The sequence below is a fragment of the Betta splendens genome, chromosome 10, assembly GCF_900634795.4.
Source record: "Betta splendens chromosome 10, fBetSpl5.4, whole genome shotgun sequence".
In the NCBI taxonomy this organism is placed as follows: Eukaryota; Metazoa; Chordata; class Actinopteri; order Anabantiformes; family Osphronemidae; genus Betta; species Betta splendens.
In genome coordinates this window covers 6,375,896-6,393,815 of record NC_040890.2, presented here as the reverse complement: position 1 = coordinate 6,393,815, position 17,920 = coordinate 6,375,896, and the positions used below count along the sequence as shown (strand labels likewise).

Below are 17,920 nucleotides of genomic sequence, written 5' to 3'. Positions count from 1 at the left end.
ACAGTGGGCAGGGATAATGAGTAAACAGCCCTGTGTGGAGACTGCAGCTCACTGCGTGTGTGCGTGCGTGCGTGCGTGCGAGGGAGAGAGGCCTGGCTGGAGGTGAGACGGGGGAGGGCGGACGGACGGACGCACGGACGGACGGGGGAGGGCGGACGGGCCCCGTGCTGCAGTGTCCACCAGCACCAGTGGCCATTTTAAGATGTGGCAGTGTGCGCGGTGGCCGCTAGAAGACGCTGTGCTTGCACGAATACGCCAGGCCAGACGGCGTACGCGAGTACGGTGGGCCCCTGCTCCCATAGTGACACGCACCGGCGCGCGCGCGCACACACACGCACGAGGTATCTGGCTGCGTGCCAGATGCAACGGAGGACTCTCACAAGAGGTGGAGTGGACTCGAGCGTCCCTGCGTGAGGAGCCACCTTCAGGAGCCCGACACCTCGGCCGCGCGGAAAGCGGAGCGTACCTGCTGGAAGGACGACACGAGGCCGCCCGTCCGCGCACACTGGGACCGCAAACAGGCCACGAGCCTGCATGTATGAGTCACTAATGTACAGCATCCCAAAATGTCAAAGTTTTCCGTGTTTACACATGTTTGTTTGTCTTCAAAAAATACTTAAAGGGCCTAAAATGCACGTTTCTCTAATAAATACGTTTCATACCGTTATTACTAACGTGTTACTGTATAATTATTTTAACGTAATTATCGCGTATTAATAAAAAAATTATTGAATCGGTGCAATACTGATGGCAGACAAAACATCTCGGACTTTACAGCTTCTTGAGAAAAACAGATGGAGCGAACGTTTCCTGTAAACGGCGAGTTGTTCCTGTGGGTTTATTAAGAGGATTTAACGGGGATCCTGTGCGTTACTGTTAGATCGATGCTGGATCAAAACAAACAAGTCATTCATTTCAACAGACGCGCTCAGATGTTTGCGGCGAGTCCCGGTGAAGGACATTTAACGTCGGGTGGATCGGGTCACGACAGGGTAGCGACTCTTTCAGCCGTCCGTACGTGACGATCACTTCCTGTGGACGCGACGGGGTCGCTCTGACCACGGTCTCGGCTGCGGAGTCCACTTCGCATTTTGAGCGACGCCCCCAAATTCCGTGCAGAGTGTTTGCAGACCCTCCGGGACGGAGAGGTGGAGGAGGAATCGGCAGCTCCGCGGTCCGTGTGCGCTGCGATCACCACGCCATTAGTTCATGACTTCATCATATCTTTGACAGGAGAGTTCGGCTCGCATTCGGACGGTAAGCGGACACATTATGTCGGGACTTCCTGTTGATCTGGCTGTTTGTGTTGTGTCGCCTTTTCCTGCGCTGCGCCGTGTCGCAGCGACCGCTCGGACTGTGGTCAGCCCGCCGTGGCGTCGGCGTTACACCGTCTTCTTAGGTAACCGTCATGACGGCGAAACGATCGACCCGGCTCGCCCGCTCGAGCCATCATACAGTTTACACACGTGTCCCGTGACAACATATATAACCCGCGTTTAGTCGCCGGGGTGGGTTTTTTATTTTTTCTAAACCAGCGTGGACACGGAATATAGCCCGGTCCTCGTCTTTTTTTTATCCACAGCAACCGCATCGTTGCGCACCTCGCTCTCCCGTCGTCGATAGCAGACAAAAGGCAGCCTGTTTTTTACAGTCCACTGTTTAGTCCTCCTCCGTGGAGCTTAGGCTTTGGCTGGCACACATAACAGCAGTCGTCAAAATGTATTTGAAAAGCGCGCTCCACATTTGACCTGCGCATATGCGCATATCTTTGCATATTGTTGTCGCTCTGTTATTGATTGCATTGATATACCGTGAAATTCTTAAAGGGATACTGCCTCTTGTATGCGGAAATCACCGGGAAGGCATGCTCACTGACACATAGCCGGGCCGCCTCTCTCTTTTCCAGCACTTTTATTCCTGATTCCATACGTTTATGATATATTTGTGTGTTTAGTCACAGTTTGCCCACACTTTCATTCTTGAACGCTGAGCCGTGGCCCCGCTTTAGGAATATCTTCCAGGCTAATCTATGCTGTTTACTCCTGTATTTGTCTCCAACATTTCTATTCTTAACCTTCCTCTCTTCATCCCCTATTCATTTCTAGCTCTCTAGGACTGTGAGGCTGCTGCAGAGAATGGGAATAGGGACACAGGCCAAGGCTTGCCATTTTGGCTGAAGTAACAGCAGGACGGTTGTCAACCCCGCATCGGCTTCAATCCGCTTCTGCCTCACCTTTCCTCCCACACACACACACACACACACACACACACACACACACACACACACACACACACACACACACACACACACACAAAGACTGACACCCCCACACAGCCACTGCTATGTCCACCGCTGTAGACATCGCTGGCCCTTCCTCCCCAGATCAGCCCCACAGCAGCGCTAAAATCCCCAATGAGCCACTGAGACCCAGCCTTAAGCGCTCCAACCATCCCTACAACCTCTCTCATTACATCTCCACCCCTTCCCAGGCTGTAGACGTAAAAAGCCTCATTCAGCCCTCCCCAGCCCAACAGCAGGCCGCCCAGCCTGGGCAAACTAAGCCTCGCCGGGCCCCATCCTGGCCCGACATGTTCGAGTCGCCCAGCGGGCTCCACCTGGCCCACGCCGCAGAGCTGCTGATGCGCGCTGGGCTCCTGGCTCTGACCCCCGCCACCACAGAGCCGGCCAGCCTGGGAGCGCAGAGCAACCAGCCGGCTAAGAGGGAGGCTGCAGAGGCGAAGGCTGCGAAAGGGGACGGGGAGGGAGGTGGTTCAGGGCCCGAGGAGGAGGAAGAGGACTCCTCTGGATGTGGGACTGACTTCCAACCGTTCCTGGGTGCTTGGTTTCCATTCAGCCCCGCTCTGTTGCCACTGGCAGGCTTCCAGATGGGGGCAGGCCACTGGAGGAGCACGGCCATGGGCGCGGAGAGCATCGAGGGCTTGGTGGCCGAGGGCTACTCTCCCGGCTCTCTGGGCGGGGGCAGCGGAGGGAGGAGGAAGAGGAAGAGGTGCGGGGAGTGCGTACCTTGCCGGCGTCAGACGAACTGCGAACAGTGCAGCAGCTGTCGCAATCGCAAGAGGGGACACCAGATCTGTAAATACAGGAAGTGTGAGGAGCTGAAGAGGAAGCCTGGAGGCCCCGGGTTCGAGAGCAGAGTGTCTGGGTTTGATCTAAGGGGCTCCGACTTTACTTTGGGCCTGGCGCAGGAGAGGAGCAATGGCGCTTTGGAAGGATAGTGATGCTCGCAGTGGCACCATTTGTCAGAGGATTCCGGTTGGATGATTGTTGACGAGCTGCAGTTTAATAAAAAACACACGGGGGCCCTACGTCGACGCGCTCGGACTGTGGTTCAAAGCTTTTCAGATGTCGTGTTTTAGTGAGGAGCTGCAGCTCAAGTTTAAGAATGTCCACACGTTCCCATCCTTTCTTTTGACAATCAGTGAAACGGGGAGGAGAGAGAGAGAAAAAAAGGATACCAATGCGTGTCAAAAATTCAGACGACGACAACAACAACAACAACAATGCTGTAAATAGACTGTAAATATCAGGAAAACATTATGTCTTTTTTTACATCCCTTTCCAGTTTGGATGTATTGTGTTTCAACCATAAAAAAAGGAGCCAAATGTTTTGTTTCTCTTGGGGAGTTTTGATTCTGTTGTTCTGACGTCACTGCATCAGTAAGAAATGAATGAGTTCAGCTTAGGCTAAATTATTTCATGTGCAACTTGTACTGTATAGCTCTGTTTGCCCTTTTGAAATAAAAGAAATTGGCCACGTGCACTCGTCTACAGGCTGGCTTCCTGTTACGTCTGTCTGTGTATGTTCATTAGGCGTCCGTCCGTCCGTCCGTCCGGCGTGCGCTTTCTGATGGTACACCGGAGCGTGTGCATGTGAGGGCGGCTCTGTGGATTATGATTCACCTAATGGTGTGGCTGAGAGCCTTATCGCAACCCCACAGACACACACGTACACAAACACACCTACACTCTGCCTTGGCAGGTCCACGTCGCGCACTCGAACGCACCTAACCTGACACGCACACATAATCACAGGCGCGCTCTCCTGTTTTTTTTTTTTTTTTTTTTTTTTTTTTAAACCTTGACGTAATTTCCCTTTTTTATTTACAAGTTTAGATCATATGCACACACACACATACACGTTATGAGCCAAACATAGCCAGCTGGACCGAGGCTACAGGGTGGGTTTTTGCTTGTTGCCGTAACGATGGCTGATGTGATAAGACCTTCTTCCTCGGCGCCACACTCCAGGGGACCGCAGGGAAGACGTAACCATGGCAACGGCCGGCCCGAGGTGTCACGCTATAATTGGGCCACGGCTGCACTTCCTGTGCGCCTTCAGTCAGGGGGATCGCAGAGGGACTGTGTGTTTGTGTGTGTGAGTGTGTGTGTGAGTGAGTGTGTGTGTGCATCTGTGGGGGTGGGTGGGGGGGGGGGTTGTGGTTGTGCGTGCGTGCGTGTTTGTCAGGCGGAGGGAGAGAGAGAGAGAGGGAGAGAGAGAAAGAGCAGCACGCCAGCCAATGCAGGACACTGCCAACTCATGGAGAAAAGCAGTGCGCTCCAACATCATGCTATTACAACGCTCCCCCTGAATGAGAAACACACAGTCTTTTAATAAAAGTCCACACTCTAGTGTTTCTTCATCTCCTAGACAAAGGGGGAATTTCAAATCCTTGGATCTGGAGCTCTTTTTCTCCCCCCCTTCTCTCTCTTCTGCGCCTTTCTAGTGATTTGGAGCTTAATCCCCCCTCCCTGTTCCCGTCACACATGCACACACACACACACACACACACACACACACACACACACACACACACACACACACACACACACCGGAAATCTGTGTCACCCGCTGCCCAGCAGGTCCAGTGACTCCCTGAACGCCTGCAGTCTGGCTCCACTGGCCTGCAAGATGGCAGGAGAGAAAGGGAGGGAGGGGAGGGGAGGATTGTACGAAGGACAGAGAAGAGGAAGGGAAGAGGGGGTGGTGGAGGGAGAGGGAGTTGTGGGAGTGGGGGAGGAGGAGGTGGAGGAGGAGGAGGGGGTCGAAAGCGGATCCAGGGAGAGGGTGAAGGGGGAGAGAAAGAGACGTGGTGAAGGGCAGAAAAGGGGGAAGAGAGGAGAAGAAGGGGGTGTAGGAGAGAGTGGGAGAGACGGGGGTGGGGGGGGAGATGAAAAGCAGGCCACAGGGAAGGAGAGAAGGGAAAGAGAGATATGCAGGCAGGAGGATGGGGAGATGGACAGCAGGGGATGGAGATAACGTGGGCCAAACAAAGAGAAGCAGAGATGAGTGCGAGATCCAGCGAGTGAAGTGACGGAGGCCGGTGGAAACGCGGCGCGACGGAGACGCAGGGAGACGGGGGCTAATGATGGATGCATTGTCCGGAGAGGTGGTGTGTGCCGTCACAGACCTCTGTGAAGCTTACATATGTTAGCACCAGCGGCCCTGCCCACGCTGGAGGAAAACTCTGTTCACACACACACACACACACACACACACACACACACACACTCACACACACTCACACACACACACACACACACACACACACACACACACACACACACACACACACACGCGCGCTGCAGTGGAACAACCTGCCAGCCCAAGGCAACCTGCGCTGGAGCTGGGTGGACCCTCACTCACCAGCCAGGCCTTTGAAATTTTGGCCACTGCGGCGGCTCGGAGACACTGTGTCTCATTGTGGATTTTTTTTTTCCGGCCTCCACTGGCCGTAGCCCCAGTGTTAGAAAATGTGTAACAGCTTTGCAGAAACAGCATCTTTCTGAGATCACTGCCCGGTGCGTCTCTGTCATCCATCCTGACGTCCACCTACCCCACGCAAACACAATGGCTTCTTACATCCCCAAACAGGCTCCGGCTCATCAGCCCTCCTGTTGTATTTTGGTGACGCCGGGGTCAAAGGGGACTCTTGACCTTTGACCTTTAAAGCTGTTAAAGACAGATTGAAATAGACCAATTTCTAAAACACCCACTCTCGGCTTGAAATCACGATTCCCACGAACAAAAGGCACGAACCACCTAAACAGATTGAAATTAAACATGCAGCTTGATTTTAAAGTAATTAATATCAACCTTTGTATGTTTCTATCAAAACACCAGCTTGGCAGTAACTTAATGGACAAAGGACATCATCCCTACGAACACTCTGGTCCTGGTGTGGGTTCACTTGGTGTTAGTGTTCGTTCACAAAGCTAATGTGTGCACAAAATTTTGTTAATCTTTAGCTTGTTGCTGATTTAAAAAAAAACTAAACAAAAAAAAATAATAACAGCACGTTGGTTCCAGGAAGTGACTGCGGTGTTGAGGTACACAGTTTTCAAAAATACGAAAAAATCCGACATGACACATTCACACACACACCTGTCAGTCAAATATATAGAACATCCCGTGAGAAACTCTGACGTCAACATCGACCCGAGGCCTCGTAGCTGGAGTCCAGCGGCACACGCCGCTTGGAGGCGACTGCTGAGGTCAGCACGCGCTGGCGGCGTTAGCAGCAACGTGCTGACGCGGAGCTGCAGCCATGTTTGCTGTGTTCACGATCTTGCTGTGCTAATATTAGCTAATTAGCACTGAGCATATTGTACAGCTGGGGCCGGAGTGTTTCATAGTTGGGCCAAAGAATCGACAGGCTTTGTTATTAACAAAGGACGTCACCCGCAAAGAGTACCTGATCTCTATTAGTCCAGACTTTACCTGAATAGACTTTAGCAGAAGAATGGTCATGTTTTGACTCTATTTCACCTCAAACCATTGGTTTGAGACCTGACACTGTTGTGCACGTCAAACACAAAATATGATGTATTTCAGTAAAAATAAGTCTTAATTTCCTGTGAGATCAGACCGGCAGCACACGGCGTGTTTTCCATACAGCCGCGCCGCCTGCGAGTTCAGAGACGCGAGGTTTTATTGAATTTGTGTTTTGTCGACTACCTTGAGTTCCCGGGTTGTTGGAGCTAAATGATAAAAATGAACGCCCCGTGGCCGGAGAGGGAATCTCTCTCTGACCCACGACGGCGCAGTTAGACCCAGAAACGAACTGGACAGAACCACGGGCCTTCAATGAAGGCACTATGGCGTTATTGACCCCTCGCATGATGCAAATCATGTATTTTATTGTTCCAATAGAGAATAACAGCCTGACATTTAGCACCTAGTCCTGGTTGGCGGAATCTTTGATGTTTACTATCACACAAGCCTTTGGCAAGAGACAGAAGTGTTGTTCTAACTTCAAGGCTGGACAGAAAACAAACAGGAGCAGCGGTAGCTCGTACAAATCAACGGGCACTTTGTTACAGGATCAAGACCATCGGACTCCTACAATGCTTTGCTGGGAAACCCAACACTGTCCTGCTATATATAGTGGTGCTTTTCACACTGTGAGCATGACTGCCCGTGTCAGGTCACATGATTCAAGATATATGGGTGGACAAGCACACCCACACACACACACACACACACACACACACACACACACACACACACGTACATGCTCGTCGCACACAAACAGAAGCACAAATACACAGAGGCCGCGTCGGGCGGAGGGTGTGGAGGTGCTGGGGGAATGTGAGGAGCTTTATTGAGTTGACTGTGACGCGATGCTTCCCGTAGCCTGACTCCCATTTGCTCTGTCTCCCCCAAGCGTCTCGCTCGCCGTCTCAGTCTAAACCGCATGCTAATCAGCTTTCTGTGCTGCCTCTTTGATCTGCGAGGGGCTGTTTTCCGTTGCATCCCGCTGAATAGATAATCACTGTGTAAGTGACCACTATCAACAACCCCTCTGTCTTCCCCCACGGGCGACGCCAGCGAGCCGCGCTGAATGAGAACTTTGTTAACGCGCAACAGGATTCACCCAGTGGCTTCACGAACGTGTCCCTTTCCTCACCACCCAGCAAATATTGTGATCATTAGGCGAAAGCACAACGTAGATAAAAACCTAAACCCAAGTTCCCGAGCGATGGGAACATGTGACCCAGTGGTTGGGGAGGAACTATGGATCAAGCTTCAAACGAAAGCGTGCTTAATAGCGTGCCTGGTGCGCGAGGCGTTTCAAGGATTCGTTCTGCAGTTTCTAGAGACGCAGGTTTTGTTTGCCTCCAGCACCAGGCAGCCAAGTTTGTCACCTGACCACTTCAAGTGACCCAAGTCAGCTGACCAAGTGACCTCAGTGCAACCGATCATGTGTTTCATTTGTTGAGCAGCCGACTGAAAGCAAACACCCTCCCGCCCCCCCCCCCCCCCCCCCCCCCCCCCCCCCCCCCCCCCCCCACCCCCCACCCCCGGAACACGCTGAAGGAGAGAGCGCTAACAATGAGAAGGTCTGTGTGCGTCCGTGGCGCCTTTGACTTCATCTGTGCAGGCTGCGGAGCGCTCACGGCCCAGGATTAAATATGTTTCACCAACACACAGAAGCCACCTCCAAAGCCCACAGCTACACGCAGCGCCGCGGTATCAGTTGTAACCGTTGTCATAGAGACGGTTTAGTTGTTCTTTAATGAGTTCGGGTTTCAGGTCACCTGATGACACAAATGTGGGGAGAGCTCAGAGTGGATCTTGTAATACAAATCTCTTTTTCCAAGGCTAAAATTAATATACAGAGGCAATAGGAAATGTCAAATATACTTTAATCAGACAACTTTCTTAACCCACATATGTGATCTATACAGGATGCTAGCATTGTGCTAGCAGCTGTGAGCCTGTATCCACACGGAGCTAAATGCTAACTGTAGCATGCTACATGCTCACAGTCACAGTGCAGATGGTTTGTATGATAATTTCCCATTGCCATGACTGTCAATTAGCATGTTAGCATGCTAACATAACACATCTTACATACAATATGCTCTAGGTGCCAAACAGATTCAAGTGCAGCTAAAGGCCAATGTGAATTATTGGATCTTTGCTGTTTTATTGTAACATAAAAAAACAAAAGTATTTTTCCCAAAACATACTTGAGAAGCCATTTTAGGCTTTATATTCAATCACATAATGTAGAATATGTAGAAATATATATATTTGAATATGTAAAAAGATGTAGAATGAACCCTTTTACGATAAAAAACACCCAAACTACTGCACCAGTCGACAAAAACAGTCACTGGTGTCGAACAGCACAGTTAAAGCAAACAAGTACCCCAAAACCTATTATTATAACATTTCACTATTAAACATGACTAGAACTCGTTTTAGTGTATTTTGTCAGTTGCCTGCGTGTCTCCTTGAACGCTTTGCATCCACCTGTCAATCATGTCCACAAACTGTGTGTGAATCCAAACGCTGCAACGTCAAAGCTGCTTCGTTTTCTCATTCAGGTGGATTCAGGTTCGGGAGCTTTCAAGCTTCACCCCCACAGACATGGCTCTGTCTGTCGGCGGGCTTTGAGCTGAGGCCTAACAAAGAGTGAAGTATCTGGGTTCAAGTCAGGATTGTGTGTGTGGCCTCAGCCTCATTGTGTAACAGCCCTTTTTTTCTGCACGCTCAGCACAGCAGGCCCGGCCTTCTGGTGTCGTAGCAGACGGCTACACCTGGACGCCTAATGGATGAAGGGCGTGCGTCTTTCATGCAGATCCGCGGGTTTGGCCGGTACCGGAGGTTTGGTGTTGCTGTTGAAGGTCTTCCTGAGCTGTGCCACACGACCTCCGGAATCTGCCTTCGCCTCTTCACGGCACACAATTTCTAAGCAGGAGAGAAATAGAACATCTATATAACATCTATATAACATGTATATAACAAGCTACTACACCTAAAGTGTTTGGTCCATCTGTGTCCGAATGAAAATACAAATGCAAATGCATATGCAAAAACAGAAATCATGGGCTGGTTCAGAGAAAAGTTGCAGTGCTATCCAGCAGCAGGCATCTCGCTGTAGTTAACAGCTGATGTAAGAGCAGACGTTTCTATAAGTTTCATCAGATCAGGCGTCTGTAGTGAAATGTCCACTGACAGCTTTTACTCGGTTAATTCCACATTCAACCAGTTAACGGTGTTTTATTTTATGGAGGTAAGGAGAGTGTTTGCATGAAATGCCGTGGAGGGTTATGCAGGAGCAGCCTGTTAGCTTAGCATTAGCATGTAAACATATAGAAACCTGCACTCATACAGCTAAACTAAAATACTCGTCTATAACTAAATCCTGAGTGCACAAGTATCTAAAAAACAGTTTTAAAGGAACCTGTCTGCGGATTCCTGTTAAATCTGTTCTTAAAGATTAAAATGTTTTAAGTTTTTCTCACTGAATCTACGTGAAGGATCATCCACCTCCTGTCTCCCCTTTCCCCTCTTCCCTTGTTTTCTCACCTCTGTCTCGGGGACCATCCCTCTCTGTGCCTGACAGCGGGGCTTTGAGCGGCGGCTGGTTGCCATGGTTACTAAGACGGGGCCTGCGGAGAGGAGCCCAGTCGGCGGGGTTGTCTGAGCCGCTGCCTGATTCGCTGCCGCTGTCCTCGCCGGGGTCCTTCGGGTCGTCTTCGGCGCCGCAGGAGTCCGCGTCCTCCTCGGAGGACGACTGGTTCGGCGACGCGTGGTCCTCCTGCGTTTCGGGGCGACACGGTCTCTCGGTTAGACTCTTTGTACCGCGCCTGCTGCATTCCGAAGCCCGCGCACCGACACGTGCACTCACGCGCACATCTGCGAGGGGCAGCTGGACGTCGCCTTTAAAGCCGAGCTGCTGGGCCTCTCTTCCTGGCCGCGAGTCCGCCGTCTGGATGCCATTCATTTTATCGCCGCTCAATCTGAAAGACAAAGACGTCCATCCTTTACTCCCGCAAACAGCAGCCTCAAGCTTAGCATTAATCTGAACCGACGTGTGTAATAAATCATGATTAAAACCCATTAAGGAACTATATTTTCTAATAAATATTAGACGCTTTATGTGTTTTTATTTAAAAAGACGAATAGCACACTTTGTGAAATCAGGCAAATGCATTTACATGTGAATTGGTCACACATTATAATTTAAATTTACCTTGTGTACGGTGTCTGCCTTATACATTATGATCGCTTTAGAGTCTTGTCTGTTTTGTACCTGTTGTTCATGAGGTTCTGGAGGAGTTTAGATGATCTGAATTCATCCATCTCTCCTATGACGTTGACGCTCACGTCTCCGTCGCGACCAAGCAGCCAAGTCACACGTTTACTGGAAACTAAAAGAGGAGAAACCAAATAAAATCAGTAAAAAAATGGAAAAACAAAAGTGGGTATTTTTCTATTCGTGTCATATAAAGTGTTGTTCCGGCTTGTGGCCAGAAGGTGGTGCTGTCCTATAAGTCTAAAGCTCGGAAACGTCACACATGGTTCAATGTCTTTGTCCTTTTTACTTTTTCCCAGTTTCCCTTCCTGTTTTCTTTTGTTTCTCTATTTCTGTGTCTGTGCTCAGTCGTTGCATCAAGAGGGAGTAGTAGTAAAAAGCAGAGATAAGAACAGACACATCTTTCATCTGTAAACAGCCCAAATGTTGTTCTGGGCCTGTTTTAGTTGGATATAATAAAGTTCAACTAATCAAAATTAAACCTAATTTTGAATTTATCATTATGTTGGACTGTTCTTAACCTATTTTTCTATCTTGATTTTATACAATAATAAATTCCAAACCTTTTTCTATCATTATATATCCTTCCTGGAAAGAAAATCACATTCCTCACTGTACGACAGCAGGTCATCTCAATAACATCATGGCACCTTACAGGTAAAAAAACACCTGCCATGACATCACAGGTTGGGGAGAGGCTTCAAAATTCATATCCTTGCTCAACAGACCTGACATTTTCTGAGCAGAGGCTATTTCCTGACATAAGTCGTAGCCGGTGTGCACCTGTGTGTTTACATCATCCTGAGTTATGCTGAAAAACATCTACCACACCTACAAGGAACCAGAAATGCTTGACACACTGAAGGGTTTACATTTTTTGATTTTTATGGGCCAGTATGAACACGCAACGTAACGATGGGACTGTAATTTCCCAGTCACGGCACAGTTAACAAAGAATGAAAGGCACCTGGATTGTGTGTTATGCAATGCAACAAACGCAGGCGCTCAGGTGACAGAGCAGAGATTGAGTAAACAAGGACAGTAAACTAATATCTGCCCCCACTCTGCACTGCCTCACCACTACAGACATTATACTATAGTTTTACAGGTTTACAATTTCAATATATAATATAATACAACACCCACTACGATAATAATCACATAATCAGTAATATTATTGCCTTGGACAGTTTCAAATGAAAAACTAAGAGGCTCTAGCAGTAAGTGGTGAGTAGTGAATCCAGCAGAGAGTCAGTTCAGTCAGTGAGTAACTTTAGGCCAAACCCGTGCACATCCTGGCTCTAAGGCGCCGAGGCGCTCTAACCACAGGACTTACTCAATGCTATTGACTCTGTGGAAGGATCGGGCTGCCGGTAACAGAAGCCGCCTGTCACCTGCACTATTACTCACACGATATTGCACACAGTCTTCTCATTGTGAGGTGAGCTGGTGGCAGATAAACACTTTAAAGGGAGCAGGAGTGGATGAAGTGAGCACTGGGCTGCAGGAAGTCCCCTCAGAGCCACCCAAAGGTTCTGGACTGGGCCGGTTTGGGCGTGACCAAAGCCCGTTAACGACACCGGTAACCGGAGACGGTGCTACTACAGTACACAGCGTGAGTCTGTGTTTCATTATTCACGTTCACTGCAGTTCAGAAGGTGATTTTGCTATGCATTAATTAAAGGTAAAAGGGCTCAAATGTGCAGATTGAACGTGTGAATCATGTGCTGCCTGGATGTTTGGCGTTGCTTCAAACAGCTGGCAGCCACATGATGTTACGTGCTAGTAACAGTAAGGACAGCCAATTATAGCTACAAGGAAACACCTCCATAAGCTGGAGCTGGGATTTTACAGATGCTGATGTTCCAGTCAACTCCCACCTCTGGAGGAAATGCGTGACTGGAGATGATGGGACTAATTAATGAATTACTATTTAAATTGGGACAATTCTCATATTTTTAGGTAAAAAAACAGATTCTTCTTTCCAACCTGAATCTGTCACATAAAACCACTGAGCCAAACCAAGAATTAGTCTGAAGCGTTGTCTCTGGAAAACTATGACTTACAGTGTTTACATTGAACAGGGGAGGCATCATATTAGTTGATCACAGGTAATTCTGCAGCTGTTTATAGTCATTGTGACAGCATTAAATAAGCAGCTGCACGTATCATTTCCAGGTGTAATTGATGCTATGGGCATGGTTTTAAGCAAATACACACATTTTCCAGCCTCTAATTTAAAGATGAGATGTTTTATGTGTTATAATTTTCCCATATAAGACATGTCACATGTTAAAGTTGAAGAATGCCGCATGCTTTGGATACCAGCAGCTTTACCCCACGTCACAGTCATGAGACACTGTCCTGATACTAAAACAGCCTTTACCAGAACCTCTGTTCCTTCCTCCTACAGTGTGTTCCTACTTCCCTCCCCTGCTGCTGCTGAACCCATGCCCTGTGTGGAATCAGCACTGTGTCTTGCATGCTGCAGAAGCACCTGCCAGTAGAACCAGCTCTAGAACCCCCTTTACCGTTCTTTGGCCTGGTTTCGTTGTTGTTCTGTCCCTCCTTCTCCTCGCGCTCCCTCCAGCGACGCACCTGCTCCTGCCTCATCTTCAGGAACAGGATCTTCTTCTGCTCGTCGCTGAGGGCCTCCAGCACCTCCGGGTCCACCCACATGTTCTTGAGGATTTCGGCCAGCATCTCGTCTGCGTTCGGCCGTCCGTCTCTCCTTCCAGTGGGTTGTGTTTCAGTTGTGAGGTATGATCCGCTCCTTTTTCCTGCCCCACTAAGAATCAGGTTGCCTTTTCTTTCAGGGATGTGGGATCGGGTACAGTCTAATTGCCGGGGGTCACTGTAGAATCCTTTGTTAGATGCTCAGCAGAAGTGTGCCAGGCTCTCTGGAGGTCAAGGCGCAGTGTGTCCGTATCAGATGATCTGTAGGAGGCTGCTGTGGTTTTCAGGAGTGAGAGAGAGAGAGAGAGTGATTAAATCTGCTGCATTGTTTTGTTCTCCTCCGTCCAATCCTGTTTTGGCTGGCACAACACAAAGGGCCCTAAGCAAATAAGCTACAATGCCAACTGTACAGCACGTGTGTGTGAGTCCTGCAGTGTTTACTCTGCCCACAGCAGGACAGAGAGAGAGACACACACACACACACACACACACACACACACACACACACACACACACACACACACACACACACACACACACACACACACACACACGCACAGGGTGGGGTGTGTGCTATCTGGGCTAACAGGCCCTGATAAAGAGCAAAACACTGTAGTACAGTTGAATTTCTGCACACAAAGACACACTCAGAACACCTTAACAGCGCACGTGACGCTGATAGCCATCAGTCTGCGGCTACGAGCACCGCGGGCAAGATCCCGGAAAACAACACTGACTTCACCTTAGACTGTGAACAAACACACTCAGAGACTTTTGAAATTCCTGACCGTTGAGCAGCAGCCAATAGTGTGTGTGAGTGTGATAATGGTTAACCAATCTAATGGCAGCCTACAGCTACAGCCGCCGATGGTTAAATATCAGCCTTAGAGTTAACATTTGAAGCGAGGCCACACGCAGACTATGCAATTACCACAAACTGTAAGGTGCAATTCTGTAGTTTGGGCTTTAACAGAGTAAAGAGCCTCGAGGATCCACATGGGGTTAAAGTCACAGTGTTAGAACAGAAGAGCACAGACATCCAACAGAAGAACAGAATCAACTTCCATGTCTCATATTATTAGTTAATACTGCAGAAGTTGGCAGTTTAGTTGAATTAGAACATAGAACACAAGCTTTTCATGTATTTTACCAGTGAGGTTTTGGTGATTAGTGTTTGCGTCCATCGTGTGTCTGTTGTTTGAAGATGGAAAATGATGTGCTTTCGTTTATTGTTTTATTATGCGGGAGCCGTAAAATTCTTTGAGAGTCTGTGATTTAGTTGTACAAATAAACCATATCTGACCAATGGGGAAATGTATTGCTAGACATCCTACGCAATTGACTAACACATATAAAAAATATTTGCTATTAGGCCATAAAAATGTGTCAGTACAATTAAAACCCCCACAAACATTACACTCCATCCACACACTCTGCCTCTGCTCTTTATACACACCTATATAACGATGTGGCACAGCACCAATATGCAAATAGCTCAACAATTTACTTCTGTTTCTGCTCACAGGCAGAAACAACAGGAAAGAAAGGCGAGAAGAGGAGGAGAGCGAGGTGTGTGCGCGGCATACTGAGAGAAAAGTTTGAAAAGTCTCCCAGTCGGAGAAAAACTCTGGCCATTACGCAGGGAAGGAGGCGATTGTGGGAGATAAATGAACTCAGACAGAGCGTAGAATGGCAATCAACACAAAAACAGACAAAGAGAGAGAGGAGGAGGAGGAGGAGAAGAGGACTTACTCAGCGGCTGCCAGCCGGGATCATCTCCTCCACTGGTCTGAGGTGCAGCGGCTCTGAGTGTGATGTGATGAGCGTGAGCCTTTGTGTGTGTGTGTGTGTGTGTGTGGGATCAGATCAGGCGTCAGAAGCAGTGTTATGCAGAATCAGCTCTGCTCTGCTGCCTTTGTACTGAACAGGAGTGGGACGGACTGACATCATAGCTCTCATTCATTCTCTCTCCTCCTTCCCTGCTGCTCCTCCTCTTCTCGCCTCTGGCTTGTTTATATTCCTACAAACACATAAAAATGAGACCAGCAGGTCAAACAGTAACTGAAAAAAAATCCCTTTACACAGAACTATAAATACCTTTACAGCTTTGTGTTTCTAATCTGTCCTTTGTGACATTGAGCTGAGTTCAAGGACACACATGGAACTTAATTTCCCAAGACAGGCTAATATTTACTTTAAAGGTAGCAGCTAAGTGAGCCTCTGTTCTCCCTGTGTCCAGCTGTGTCGACCTCCTGCTCCAGGAAGTCCTGCTGGTGAGGAATGAACCCATGAATCACCGCAGCACATGTGCGAGACGGAACCTGAAGGTGTATTTCACAGGGTTTTGCGTCACCGGGTTGTTGATAAGCTAATGCATGATTTTATGTTCTCCGCCTCCTGGTGCCAATCAGCCCGGTCCACCGGGCCGGCGTGGAGTCAGTCACATGCCTGGGAGTAGTTCTGACTGGTGACACACACAGGTGATGAGTTCAACTGGAAAGATGACTAACCTGTCTCCTGGCTTTGCTGACCTACTGGGAGTGTTTACAGTAATTCACATCTTGGTGTAAATATTAGTACGTACAGTACTTCACTTACTTTTGTTTTGGTTTCATGCCATTTACCTCATTTGTAGTGAGCAAAGCTAAAGTCACATGGGACGCTATCTTACAAATGCAAAAAAGACATTAATCATTTATTTTGGGAAAAACAGAAAAGTTTATTTGTGGCGCTGCCAAAAGACCAGTTTTCTTTGTTAAAGAAGTACATATATATAAAAGCTGTAACCTAAAAACTTTAGAGGATCTACAATTGGCAAGTACGTTAATGTTTACTTTGTTTTTTAATATCAAGGTTATAATAAATAATTATTGTAAATTGTTTCAGTGAAGTTTAAATGAAACCTCCTCTTTGCTTATTACGCAAATTGAAACTACACAACAGGTCTGTGTGGCGCAGTGATACCAAACACTCACATGTTTGTCTCTCTGCTTATGACTAGTATCAGTGTAGGAAGTTCAAGGACGGACGGACACTGAATTTTTACCTACATTTAAAGAGTGGCTCGAAGGACCTATAGTGATTCCAGCCCAAACACCAAAGCACTAATAATAATCTGTATATTAAAACATTATTGTATTTCTCTCGTTTAAATGTTTCCCTTTTCCTTGTATCCTATATAAGCTCTGTTAGTGGAAAACAAAACACTGACCCAAATGCAACAGGAAACGTTCATCTTATTCCAGCGTGATGCGTTCAGGGTCAGCTGACACCTGCTCAGGTGAGCTGTTTTTACACGGACGCTTTTACCTTGTGCATGAAACATGTGCAGATTAAATGTTTGTATGCATAAAGGCTCGTTAGTATAGCTTAACCCCAGACCACGCCTGTTAAACAGCCGCTGATAATTATTTGATACCGGGGTTATTAATTATTTGCACACGTTTGTCACGTTCCTTGGAACGGCACGCCTCTGGAAAGTCCTGACTGTTATCAACACATCACCGCTCTGATCTGAATCCATGATCAGACGATTCAACGTGTGGTCGTTTCAATGGTAATTATGCGTGAACAGCACACTCTGCTGGAGCATGTGGAAATGACTGTTTACCTAAACTGTAATCCCACTGTTTTTAGTCAGATGCAATAAAACCCGATACCTCTGATACTAAAAAGTCTAAAGCTACAGTACATGACTACATAATAATTTTTTTAATAAAGACTTTACTCCATCCTATTACATGACAAGCCTGGGAGCAAGATTGAATTTGTTCTTTATAATATAAACAATTATTTGATTATTCATTTAATGCTCCTTTATTTTGAAGGGTATTAAATTGTTACCTAAAATTGTGCAAGTCACTAATCTTAGTCTTAACAGATGTTCAGACACTTGCTCTCCACTACACACTGATAAACCTTCTGTCTTTCATCTTTTATACTGATATATTAGTTAGCTCATTTCTGCAAGGCTTTATGATAATCGGTTGATTCTGAAGGAGGCTGGACTCAGCAACATCATCCCAGACCTGTGACCTCTGAGGTCAAACATACATCATGACACAGCAAGAAAGCAGAGGCTGCCAATTAATGTGCGCCCTGCGCTGACGTGTCTCTGAATTAAATCATGTGTGATTATATGATAAAGTGACATCTAGATTTCTGAAGAAATCAG

General features: G+C 47.8%; 2 protein-coding genes across 4 annotated transcripts; one reads left to right on the top strand and one right to left on the bottom strand.

The window, feature by feature from the left end:
* The first annotated feature begins 855 nt into the window (after positions 1-855).
* On the top strand, positions 856-3,780 carry cxxc5b (CXXC finger protein 5b). The gene is made up of 2 exons (XM_029164868.3): positions 856-1,257; positions 2,106-3,780. Exon 2 carries the CDS (start codon positions 2,344-2,346, stop codon positions 3,235-3,237), a length of 894 nt encoding a protein of 297 aa, XP_029020701.1. The 5' UTR covers positions 856-1,257; positions 2,106-2,343; the 3' UTR covers positions 3,238-3,780.
* A 4,871-nt stretch (positions 3,781-8,651) lies between these two features.
* zgc:92242 (uncharacterized protein LOC436899 homolog) lies at positions 8,652-15,670 on the bottom strand. Of its 3 annotated transcripts, none has more exons than XM_029165865.3 (6): positions 15,499-15,670; positions 13,602-14,020; positions 11,068-11,185; positions 10,669-10,774; positions 10,341-10,572; positions 8,652-9,719 (listed from the first exon to the last, which is right to left on the bottom strand). In XM_029165865.3, the coding sequence occupies exons 2-6, from the start codon at positions 13,771-13,773 to the stop codon at positions 9,577-9,579; spliced, it is 771 nt and encodes a 256-aa protein (XP_029021698.1). In that variant the 5' UTR covers positions 13,774-14,020; positions 15,499-15,670; the 3' UTR covers positions 8,652-9,576. The 3 variants fall into 3 exon arrangements, with proteins under 3 accessions (XP_029021698.1, XP_029021697.1, XP_055368501.1); XM_029165864.3 differs by having other exon boundaries at positions 10,663-10,774; positions 15,499-15,664; XM_055512526.1 differs by having other exon boundaries at positions 10,663-10,774; positions 13,602-14,017; positions 15,499-15,661.
* Positions 15,671-17,920: the final 2,250 nt, after the last annotated feature.